This window comes from Canis lupus, chromosome 5 (assembly GCF_048164855.1).
Source record: "Canis lupus baileyi chromosome 5, mCanLup2.hap1, whole genome shotgun sequence".
Taxonomy (NCBI): Eukaryota; Metazoa; Chordata; class Mammalia; order Carnivora; family Canidae; genus Canis; species Canis lupus.
The window spans coordinates 18,398,196-18,411,202 of record NC_132842.1 but is presented as its reverse complement, the minus strand read 5'-3'; the positions used below and the strand labels follow the sequence as shown (position 1 = coordinate 18,411,202).

General features: G+C 35.3%; 1 protein-coding gene across 7 annotated transcripts in view; it reads right to left on the bottom strand.

The window, feature by feature from the left end:
* Window positions 1-13,007, bottom strand: part of LOC140633280 (coiled-coil domain-containing protein 7-like) — a 356,022-nt gene that overhangs the window by 208,239 nt on the left and 134,776 nt on the right. For all 7 annotated transcript variants that reach the window (XM_072825599.1, XM_072825602.1, XM_072825600.1 and 4 more), the window contains one exon: window positions 979-1,089. In XM_072825599.1, the coding sequence (XP_072681700.1) occupies window positions 979-1,089 (111 nt within the window). The remainder of the gene's footprint in view (window positions 1-978; window positions 1,090-13,007) is intronic.

The following is a 13,007-nucleotide window of genomic DNA, read 5'->3' as shown; positions in this document are numbered from 1 at the left end:
ACTTTTGGAAGAAAGTTCATTTTTACATATTCCAAAAATAAATTTTAAAAATAAGAAGGTCGGCTAAAACAGAAAGAAAACTGTTAGAGATGGAGAAAATAAGCACAAATCCAAATCAACAGTATTTGACATATACCCTCAGTCTTAGGCAAGAGAGTGGGATGTAAAAATCACAGAAATTTTTAGTAGTTTTTCCTTTTTCTAGTGCTATCAGGTAAGCAACTGTGAAACAAAGTCCTACTTGCAGCAGAAATACTAGCTCTTCACTATACTGATTACAACCTTCTGGTGGGCCCAAACAAGGGCATTATCCAACAAGGACTGTATATCATGCTGATCCATATGGGGCAACATGGTTGGGCCATTCATATAAACAAAGTACAAGGACCTAGTATCCAAGAAAAATTCCAGGGCAGGATCTGCAAGAGACAAGACATCTTATTCCACAAGAGATGTTTGTGAATTTTTTGGCCCTCTCTTCCCCCAATTCTAAAAATAGTCCAAATATTGGTGAGACTCTTTGACTAGAAACTTTCTACCCAAAGAGGTTTCGTGGTACATATCTATGGGGTTAGCATAAGGTCAGTTACCATCTGTTCACCATTGAAACCTATTGCAAAAAAGACAATGACACAAGTCTGAGGCAACCATTAGTCCTTTGGACAAGTAACCTTTCAGCTTTGGCTAAAAGGTACACAATCTTTGTGAGATGGTTATTGGCCTATTATTGCCCTTGGTGGATACTGAGCCCTTAACTATGGGTGTGAAATAGTATTAAGATCAGAAATTCCAAACAAAATGTATCAATAATTTTGCTTTTTTTCTCTAGTTATCTTAGGGTATTCACACATTAAATTAACATGTAAAATTTCTAAAAAAATATATCCCAGCTATATCTTCATGAGCCAAAGAAAAACAGATCCACTGATAATTTAATTTAAAATAATATGCAGGGTTTTATACTTTTTTAATACTTACTAGTGAATCTTCCTACTCTAGGAGTCTTTTCTTGCTCTACTTCTGTTTTAGTTTTTGACACTAAATTTTGATGTCCAAGTATATGCTCTTCATCTGGTACTTCATCATTAGCTACATAAAGAAATATATTTATCCATTAAATATAAAAAAGATCTATTGTAAAATACATAAACTTCAAATTTATATAAGTGTACAGAAAAATTCTCTTTCATTTTGATAAAACTAAAAATACCATAATGCTAGATACAATATAAAAATGGCGAGAAAAGTTTTAATGAGTATTTTTGGTACTCTTATTATTTCTTAAATGTTTACAGAAATTAAATCTACTTAGATTAGTTCTGGTTTTCTCAGGTATTTATACTTAGGCTAATACATATACATAGACAAAACAATCAAACACATATACACAAGGTTAATTATGACACCATCATTTGTAATTGCATAATATTCAAAACTACCTAAATGTTCAAACATACATTGCTGTTTGAATAACTGAAGATATATACTATAAACTAGGGTGTGATATAAACACTGGTATGTTGGCAGGATGCTCTTTAACCTCCATGTGTTTGAGTTTCTTCAAAATTTCTTCTTGTTATTAAGTTGAAGATTCAAAGCATTATGGTCTGAAAATATGCAGGGGACGATCCCAATCTTTTGGTATTGGTTGAGACCTGATTTGTGACCCAGTATGTGGTCTATTCTGGAGAAAGTTCCATGTGCACTTGAGAAGAACGTGTATTCAGTAGCATTTGGATATAAAGTTCTGTAAATATCTGTGAAATCCATCTGGTCCAGTATATCATTTAAAGCTCTTGTTTCCTTGGAGATGTTGTGCTTAGAATATTTGTCATTTGCAGAAAGCGCCGTGTTCAAGTCTCCCAGTATTAGTGTATTATTATCTAAGTATGTCTTTACTTTGGTTATTAATTGATTGTTATACTTGGCAGCTCCCACATTAGGGGCATAAATATTCATGATTGTTAGGTCCTCTTCTTGGATAGATCCTTTAAGCATGATATAGTGTTCCTCTTCATCTCTTACTACCATCTCTGGAATAAACTTTAATTTATCTGATATGAGGAGTGCTACCCCTGCTTTCTTTTTTTTTAAGATTTATTTATTTATTATAGACAGAGAGAGAGAGAGAGAGGCAGAGACACAGGAGGAGGGAGAAGCAGGCTCCATGTCAGGAGCCCAACGGGACTCGATCCCGGAATCCAGGATGGCGCCCTGGGCCAAAGGCTTTAGGCGCTAAACGCTGAGCCACCCAGGGATTCCCGCCCCTTGCTTTCTTTTAAGGACCATTTGAATGGTAAATGATTCTCCAAATTTTCATTTTCAGGCTGGAGGTGTCCTTAGGTCTAAAATCAGTCTCTTATAGACAGCAAATAGATGGGTCTTGCTTTTTTATCCAGTCTGAAACCCTACACCTTTTGATGGAGTCATTAAGCCCATCACGTTCAGAGTTACTATTGAAATATATGAATTTAGGGTCATCATGATACCTATTCAGCCCGTTTTTGTGGATTATTTCTTTGGGAATCCTCTTTCTTTTACAGAGTCCCCCTTAATATTTCTTGGAGAGCTGGTTTTGTAGTCACATATTCTTTCAGTTTCTGCCTATCTTGGAAGCTCTTTATCTCTCCTTCTAGTCTGAATGAGAGCCTGGCTGGATAAAGTATTCTTGGCTGCATGTTCTTCTCATTTAGGATCCTGAATATATCCTGCCAGCCCTTTCTGGCCTGCCAGGTCTCTGTGGAGAGGTCTGCTGATAATCTAATACTTCTCCCCATATAAGTTAGAGATTTCTTGTCTCTTGCTGCTTTAAGGATCTTCTCATTATCTTTGGAATTTGCAAGTTTCACTATTAAATGTTGAGGTATTGAATGGTTTTTATTGATTTTAGGGGGATCTCTCTATCTCCTGGATCTGAATTCCTGTTTCCCTCCCCAAATTAGAGAAGTTCTCAGCTATGATTTGTTCAAATACGCTTTCTGGTCCTCTGTCCCTTTAAGCACCCTCTGGAACCCCAATTAAATGTAGATTTCTCCTTCTGAGGCTGTCATTTATTTCCCTTAACCTTTCCTCATGGTCTTTTCATTGTTTTTCTCTTTTTTCCTCAGCTTCCTTCCTTGCCATCAACTTGTCTTCTATGTCACTCACTGGTTCTTCTGCCTTGTTAACTCTCATTGTTAGGACCTCCAGTTTGGATTGCATCTCATTTAATTGACTTTTTAATTTTGGCCTGATTAGATCTAAATTCTGTAGTCATGAAGTCTCTTGAATCCTTTGTGCTTTTTTTTCCAGAGCCATCAGTAGCTTTATAATTGTGCTTCTGAATTGGCTTTCTGACATTGAATTGTAAGCCAAATTTTTAGCTCTGTGAGAGGGAGTTCTGTTTCTGATTCTTTCTTTTGTGGTGAGTTCTTCTTTCTAGTCATTTTGCTCAGTGCAGAGTGGCTAAACAGAAGTTGTACTTGTTAGAAGTGCAAACTCTTCTCTCTGTAGTGTTCCAGCTGTTCTCTCTTTAAATCTCAGGTTGAATTTGTAGGTCTTCAGGATGATTTGAGAGTTATCTAAGTAAGTTGGTGGGGACAGATGACTTGGGGACCCTACTCCTCTGCCATCTTGCCCTGCCTCCTCAAGATTTTATTATATGTATATTGACTAACTCTCTGGCAGTGAGTACTTCCTACTGTTCTTTCTTTTGAGGTACATTTCTCCATCTCATCATTATGTCCAGAAAAGAACAGAAGAAAGTGAGAGAAAAGACAGAAATAACACCATAAAAAAAAAACAGAAGAAAATAAAAACAAAACTAAACAAGGAACAATCATATAAGCAGTAAAGCAGAACTAACTATAAACTAGGTCCTGAATGAATTTCATCTGTTTGCTAAAAGAAACAAGATTTCCAAAATAGGAAATAGGAAAGAGAGAAAAACATATATATTATATATATAATATAAAATACAATGAAAGGAAAACACAGCGAATATATAAAAATAAAAATTTAAAAAGAATTGATAAAACAAATAGCTGAAAAAATAAAACTGGGAGACTAAAGAATAATTTTAAAAACCCACAAATGCTATAATACTGTTTTCCTCAGGAGCTATATGGTTCTGCTACTCTCTATGATCAGTAAACTTGATGCTAGTGTTTGTTCCTACTGGTCCCCAGGGAGGGGCCTGTTGCACTGATTCCCAGGTGTCTTTGCCCTGGTGGAATTGTACCGCCCTTGCCCTGGAGCCAGGCTTAGGGTAAGTGGCTCCAGATTGCACTATGTCGCACTGTTTTGTTCACTGAAGGCTTTCAGACCACTGGGGGGCATAGAGGATGAAAATGGCAGTGTCTTGACCTCTAGAACCAGACAGAGTTGAAAGTTCATACTTCCACTATTCAGTGGGCCCTCACAGAAAAGCAATCACTCTTGTCTCACTGGTTTCCATATGAACTCTGTCTTCACCCAGCCAGTGACCTAGTGTTTTTATCTCAGGCACATGACCCAGTTTAAAGTCTCCAAACTTTATGGACTCCTGTGGCACAAACCTAGATCATTCCTCCTGGGGGGTCTGGCCACACTCCTGCCTTTTGCTGGACCCCTGGCTTGGAGTGTAGTCATGCAACCATGCAGCAGTTTGCCATTTACAGTAACACCAAACAAAAAGCTAGCACCTAGACTCATTGTTTTCAACCAGCTTTCCCACATTGAAGTGGCCCCAGGGATCCAGAAACCACATTGCTGCCACCTGGGATTCTTCCCTACTTTGTCACCTAAGCACCTTTAGGCCAGGGATATCCCCCCATTGAGTTCAAAAAGTTCTCATTTTGAGCTCTGCTTGCTTATAATACTTTGCAGTAGCCTCCTTAAGCAAGCTCCTTCCCTTCCACCATTTCTTACAATGTATTGCCCTAGACTCATGCCTCTGCATGTCCTACCTTCCAATAAGTGGATGCTTTTCTGTTTGTAGAATTGTAGCAATTCTTTTCTCAGATCTCTGATCGATCTTGCAGGTGTTCAGAATGATTTGATAACTATCTAGCCGAATTAGAGTTCCCTACTCCTCTGCCATTTTAACCCTTACCCAGGACTATGAGTTTTAAAACATAGGTTTCAAAACATTTCTCTCCATTTTTACCTTATAAACCAATAGCCTTACAACTACAATAGCTGTGAAAAACAGCAGTTTGGGAGCCACAAGCAAGAAAAAATATGTTTAGAGATTCCTAATACAGTCTTTCCAGAGAAGAATCACTATTTGATATGTCTGTTAGCTTGATGAAAAAGTGCAATGTTGGTGCATGTACTTATGTGGCCTGACCTATAGCTTGCTCTGTACAGAACATTTACCAAAATCAATCAGTGACAGTAATTTAACAGGGCAGGTGGGTGACATGGCATTGACAGTTGGAGTTTATAAGAGGCTGACTAAAAAATCTTGAAAAAAATTAGGAAATGAGATGTCCACAAGGGGTGGCTTTATAAGGCTCTGACATAATCCTGGAATCTAAAAGGCAAATAGCATATGTATGGCTGTGTACATATCCAGGAAACGTATGAAAGTTCCCTTATCTGTCACCTCTGGCTGAGCCTGAAGCTTTGAGTAAGCAGAAAGTGAAGGCTAAGTTAAAGTTGCAAACTTCCTGTCTGAGTATTGAAGGCATCCCCCAAAATACACATAGAGTAGAAACCCTTTAGTAGGGGCAGAGAGGCTTCAACATATATAATTGAATCTCTGTCCACTAACATAACTGAGCAGAGACACTAGTGATTACAAACAACAGAGAATGGAGACTGAATCTCTTTGTCCTTTTTTGGTTCATTTTCCACATATAAATGAAATAATATGGTCTTTGTCTTTCTCCATTTCACTTATCCTAATACCCTCTAGGTTCATCCATGTTGTCACAAATGGCAAGATCCCATTCTTATTTACGGCTGAGTAATATTCCATTGTGTATATACAACATCTTCTTTATCCATTCATCTATTGATGGACACTTGGTTGCTTCCAAGTCTTGATTGTTCTAAATGATGCTGCAGTAAACATAGGGGTGCATTGTTGTGATGAGCATCAAGTATTATATGTAAGTGTTGAATCACTAAGTTGTGTACTTGAAACTAATATTACACTATATGCTAACTGTAATTTTAATAAAACTTTTTAAAAAGTTGTGAAATATGGGACACTTGGGTGGCTCACTGGTTGAGAATCTGCCTTTGGCTCAGGTCATGATCCCAGGGTCCTGGGATTGAGTCTTGCATCAGGCTCCCCATAGGGAGCCTGTTTCTCCCTCTGTCTATGTCTCTTCCTCTCTCTCTGTATCTCTCATGAATAAATATCTTTTTAAAGTTGCAAAATAGACCAAAAAAAATCCATAGAAATGCATATAGCTTCTCAAATTCATGTTTTTGTAATCTTTGGGTAACTATCTAGTAGTGGAATACTGGATTATATGGTTTTCCTATTTTTAATATTTTAAGGAATCTTCCTTCTATTTTCCAAAGCAGCTGCACCAATTAATATTCCCACCAACAGTGTATGAGGGTGCCTTTTTCTTCACATTCCCACCAACACTTATTATTTCACTTTAATTTTAGTCATTCTGACAGAGTAAAAGTGACATCTCATTGTGGTTTTGATTTGCATTTCCCTGATGATTAGTGACGCTGAGTATATTTTCATGTCTCTGTTGGCCATCTGCATGTCTTCTTTTAAAAAATGTTTCTTGGGACACCTGGATGGCTCAGTGGTTGAGCGTCTGCCTTCGGCTTAGGGCGTGATGCTGGGTCTGGGGATTGAGTCCCACATCAGGCTCCCTGCATGGAGCCTGCTTCTCCCTCTGCCTGTGTCTCTGCCTCTCTCTGTGTCTCTCGTGAATAAATAAATAAAATATTTTAAAAAATAATAAAAAATAAAAAATGTTTCTTCAAGTCCTTTGCCCACTTTTTAAATTGGATTACTTGGGGTTTTATTATTGAATTGTATAAGATTTTATATGCTTTAGGTACTAACCCTAACTGACATTTGCAAATATCTTCTCCCATTTAATAGGTTGTCTTTTCATTCTGTCAATGGTTTTTTTCACAGTGCAAAAGTTTCCTATGTTGGTGTAGTCCCAATAGTTTCTTTCTGCTCTTCTATTGCCTGAGGAGCCCTATCTAGAAAAATGTGGCTAAGGCCAATGTTAAAGAGTTTACTGCTCATGTTTTCTTCTAGGAGTTTTATGTCTCTCCTGTAGGTCTTTAATCAATTTTGAATTTATTTTGTATATGGTTTTAGAGTGGTCCAGTTTTCCCAGCACCATTTATTAAAGAGACTGTCCTTTCCCCAGTGTTTATTCTTGACTTCCTTCTCATAGATCAATTTGCGATTATGTGTGAGTTTATTTCTGGGCTCTTTATCCTGCTCTGTTGATCTATGTGCCTATTTCTGTGCAAAACACCATACTGTTTTGATTACTAAAGCTTTGTAGCATATCTTGAAATCTGGATTATAATATCTCCAGCTTTTTTCTCAAGATTGCTCTGGCTATCAGGGTCTTTTGTGGTTATGTACAAACTTTAGGATTATTTGTCCTAATTATGTGAAAAATACTGATATAAATTGCATTAGATCTGTAGATTGCTTTGGGTAATATGGACATTTTAATTATATTAATTCTTGAAATCCATAAGAATGGGATATTTTCCACTTATTTGTGTTGTCGTCAATTCTTTTCATACATATTATAGTTTTCAGAGCATGGGTCTTTCTCCTCCTGGATTCAGTACATTCCTAGGTACTTTATTCTTTTTGGTGCATTATTTTCTTAATTACTCTTTCTGCTGCTTTGTTATTGTTGTATAGAAACACAACAGATATCTGGGCATTAATTTTGTATCCTGCAACTGCACATAACTCATTTATTAGTTTTAATAGTTTTTTAGTGGAGTCTTTAAAATTTCCTATGTATAGTATCATGTCATCTGCAAATAATGATAGTTTGACTTCTTCCTTACCAATTTGGATGCCTTTTATGTATTTTTCTTGTCTAATTGCTGTGGCTAGGCCTTTAAGTTTCGTATTGAATAAAAGTGGGGAGAGTGGATATCCTAATCTTAGAGAAAAAGTTCTACTTTTTTGCAAATGGGTGTGATATCGGTCATGTTTGTCTAGAAAAAGATTTTATTTTATTTTTTTTTTTTTTTTTTTTTTTAAAGATTTTATTTATTTATTCATGATAGTCACAGAGAGAGAGAGAGAGGCTCAGAGACACAGGCAGAGGGAGAAGCAGGCTCCGTGCACCGGGAGCCCGACGTGGGATTCGATCCCGGGTCTCCAGGATCGCGCCCTGGGCCAAAGGCAGGCGCCAAACCGCTGCGCCACCCAGGGATCCCTAGAAAAAGATTTTAAACTAGCTTTCATAAATATGTTCAAATAACTAAAGGACACTTTATCTTTAAAAAATGAAAGAATTATTCTTATTATCTTATTATAAGAATAATATCTTACCATTTCACAATATCAGTAATGATAATTTTTTTAAAAAAATCAAATAGAAATTCTATAGTTGAAAGCATAATAATTGAAATAAAAAGAACTAAAGGTAGGATTAAAGATACAAAGAAGGAATCAGTGAAAATAAGGAAATATATATTGATATTACCCAGTCTAAGAATAAGGAGGAAAAAAGAATGAAGACAATGAACAATCTCAGAGAATGATGGAAAATCATCAAGAGTATCTACATATGCCAAATGGGCATCTCAGAGAGAAAGAATAAAAGGGAAAAAAGTAATTTGCAAAGAAATAATAGTAATTAACTTCTCAAATATTATAAAACACATTAATCTTCACTTAAAAGAGCTCAACAAACTCAAAGTAAACTCAAAAATACCCAACATATGCATATCATATTCATATTGTCAAAAACAGTTTTCCGGAGGTTCCAAGATTCTTAATTTGAGTTTTTTGAGATTAAAGTTTTATCTTCAGGTGAAAATTTTTTTTCTGACATCTATCCATTTTATCATATAGAAAAAAGGCTTTTTAATCCACTAAAACATGAAACTATTGCATCATGAAGCTTCTGAATTATTAAAATATATCAATACTCAAAATTTCCTCTAATTTTTGTAATATTTTAAGCAAATGACCACAATTTTTTAATAATAAAAAGTGAGACTGGTGAATTTTCAAAATAAAGTGTAAAACTCAAGACAGTGTTTTTTTTTTTTTAAAGATTTTTTTAAAATTTATTCATTCATGATAGAGAGAGAGAGAGAGAGAGGCAGAGGAACAAGCAGAGGGAGAAGCAGGCTCCATGCTGGGAGCCCGACGCAGGACTCGATCCCGGGACTCCAGGATCACGCCCTGGGCCAAAGGCAGGCGCCAAACTGCTGAGCCACCCAGGGATCCCTCAAGACAGTGTTTTTACTGAAAGTATATGAAAGCACTCTGTTACTATACATTAAAATTCAAGTTGAACATAGACCTTACTTTTCTTAGCCTATTCCCCTTTTTAAAAACTTTTTTTTTTTTTTTTAAGATTTTACTTGAGAGAGTATGAGAAGGAAGGGAAGAGGGAAAGGTAGAAGCAGGGTCCCCACTGAGAAGGGCACCTGATGCAGAACTCAATCCCAGGACCTTGGGATCATGACCTGAGCCAAAGGCAGACACTTAACTGACCCATCCAGGTGCCCCCAAAGTTTTCATATTTTAAAACAGTATTTATTTAAAAGTTGGAATGAATAAAAATAATAAATCCAACATAAGTAAAAGGAAGTGAAGATAGATTAGATGGAAAAAATAGAAATTCTCCAAATATTGAAATCTGAATATATCAGTAATTATAACAGTTGTAAATGGATTATATATTCTAAAAACAGATAAAGGCTGTCAAACTGGGTTTATAAACAACCTACAAACTATAAACTATTGATAAGACATATGTGTATATGTGTGTATGTGTGTATATATAGGTATATATGTATATGAATATGGTATTTGTGTATGTGTATATGTGTGGGGAGTCCAGTTACAGGCCAAAATCCTGTGTGTGGTATTTTGTGCCCAACCATAGACAGTTCTGGATAGATATTTCAACAACAGTAGATATTTCAACACCCCAATTTGAATAATAAAGCACTAGGTCAAGAAGGAAATATAATGATTGAATGATACTATAAAATAACTAGAGCTCTGAAGAAGTCTATAAATAGCTGTAGAACACTCTACCCCAACAAAAGCTTAATTCATGTTCTTCTCAAATGTATTTGGAACATTCTTCAAGACGTACTATATAATAGGCCCATATTATGGGATGACATTAGAAATCAGTAACAGAAAGAGATTAGGTATATTCACAAATGAGATAGAATTAAACAACACACTCCTAAATGACCAGTGGGCCAAAGAAGAAATCGCAAGAAAAACTAGAAAATACTTTGAGATGAAAAAAAGCAGAAACACACCATGTCAAAATTCATGAGGAGAAGTTAAAGTGATACTCAAAGAAAATTTATATTTTCTAACAACTTCTTTGAAAAAGAGAGACCATAATTAGTAAACAAACTAAATGAAAAGCAGGTAGAAAAAAGCAAATAATAAAGACTAGAGCAGAAATAAATAAAATTGAGGGAGGAAAATGAAAGTCAATGATCCCTGAAATGCTTGGTTGGTTTAATAAGCAAAAATCAATCACTCAATGTACTAAACCATATTATTAGAATAAGAGACAATGTGTGATAGAGTTTCTTACTATGGCAAATGGGCAAGAAAAAGAAATTAAAAAAACCAATATTAGAAATAAAAAAGAAAGGATGAAAAAGGAAGAATAGGATGGAGAGAGGGAAGGAGGGAAGGAGGGAGGGAGGAAAGAAGGAAGGAAAGAAAGAAAGAAAGAAAATGATGTCTTCTTGCATGTATGTACATTAAAAATCCCAAATAAACACATATACTCATGTACACATACATCCCAAAACCTATTAGAATAAGTGAATTCAGCAAAAGTTTTAGGTTACAAGATCAACACACAAAATTCTATTGTATTCCAATACACTAGCAATGAACAATCAGAAAATGAAATTTAAAAAACAATTCCATTTACAATAGCAACAGAATCAATAAAATATTTAAGAATGAATTTAACAAAATAAGTTAAGACTAGCACTCATTGGCTTTGTTTCTTAAATTTCACATATGAGTGAAGTAACAGTATTTGTCTTTCTCGGGCTGACTTGTTTCACTTAGCAGTACACTCTCTAGCTCCATCCATGTCATTGCAAATAGTAAGATTCCATTCTTTTGGTAGCTGAATAATATATTCCATTGTATATATGTACTACATCTTTATCTATTCACCAGTCAAATGTGCAGAGAGAGAGAGAGACAAACCAAGAAACAGGATCTTAACTATAAAGAATAAACTGATGCTTATCAGAAGGGAGAGGAGTGGAGGGATGGGTTAAATAGGTGATGAGAATTAAGGAGTACACCGGTTGTAATGAGGACTAGGTGATGTATGGGACAATTCTCTGGATGTGGATTGTTAGACTTAATATTGTTAAAATCACAATACACTCCAAATGATCTACAGATTGAGTGTAACCCCCATCAAAACCCCAGATGCCTATTTTACAGAAGTTGAGAATGTGATTTTAAAATTCATATAGAAATTTAAGGAATTTAGAATATCTAAAAAAAAAATCTTAAGAAGAAAAACGTTGGAAGACTTCCATTTTCTGATTTAAAAACTAACTACAATTATATAAATAATGTATTATTTATAATAAGCATAAGCCATATAGATCAATAAAATACAGAGTTCAGAAATAAACTGTATTTATGTAAATTGCTAATTTTTTTGAGTATAGTTTACATACAATGTTACACTAGTTTCAGGTATACAGTGTAGTAATTCAACTTCTCTATATGATATGTTATGGCTCACCGTAAGTGTAGCTACCATCTGTCACCAAACACTGCTATTATAATATCATTGACTATATTCCCCATGTTGACCCTTTTATTTCCATGACTTATCCATTCCATAACTAGAACCCTGGATCTCCTACTCACTTGCACTCATTTTGCCCATTCTCCTACCCCTCTTCTCATCTGGTAACCATCAGTTTGTATTTATAGGTTGCAATGATGTGGATGGATCTTGAGGGTATTATGTTTTATTTTGTTTTGTTTTTTAAGATTTTATTTATTTGGGGGCACCTGGGTGGCTTAGTGGTTGAGTGTCTGCCTTTGGCTCAGGTCATGATCCCAGGTCCTGAGATCAAGTCCCATATCAGGCTACTCATGGGGAGCCTGCTCTTCTGCCTCTCTCTGTCTCTCATGAATAAATAAATTTTATTTATTAGACTTCCCACAGGGAAAGATAAATCTCTTCAATAGATGCTGTTGGAAATGGATACTTACATACAGAAGAATGAACTTGTGCCCTTATCTGACACCAATACAAAAATCAGCTTGAAATGGATTAAAGATTTAAATGTAAGATCACAAATCATAAAAATATTGGAAGAAACATAAAGAAAAAGTTCCTTGACATTGATATGGGCAATGATTTAATGGACATAATGCCAAAAGCACAAACAACAAAACAAAAATAAACAAATGAAATTGAATACCCCAAAAAAAGCTACTGCAAGCATAGAAAACAATCAGCAGAACAAAAGAGAAGCCTACAGAATTGGAGAAAAGATTTACAAACCATACATCTGATAAGTAGTTAATATCTAAAATACATAAAAAGACATACAACTTAATAGAAAAACAAAAGATACAAATAACCTGATTTTAACAAAGAGCAAAGTACCTGAATAGAAGATATACAAATGGCCAACAGATACATTAAAAAGGCACTCAAACATCATTAGTCATCAGGGAAATGCAAATCAAACCACAAACAGATATCACCTTACACTTGTTAGGTTGGTTACTATTAAAAAAGAATAGCAACAAGTTTTGGTGAAGATGTGAGAAAATGGAATTATTGTTCACCATTGGAGGAACTATAAAATGG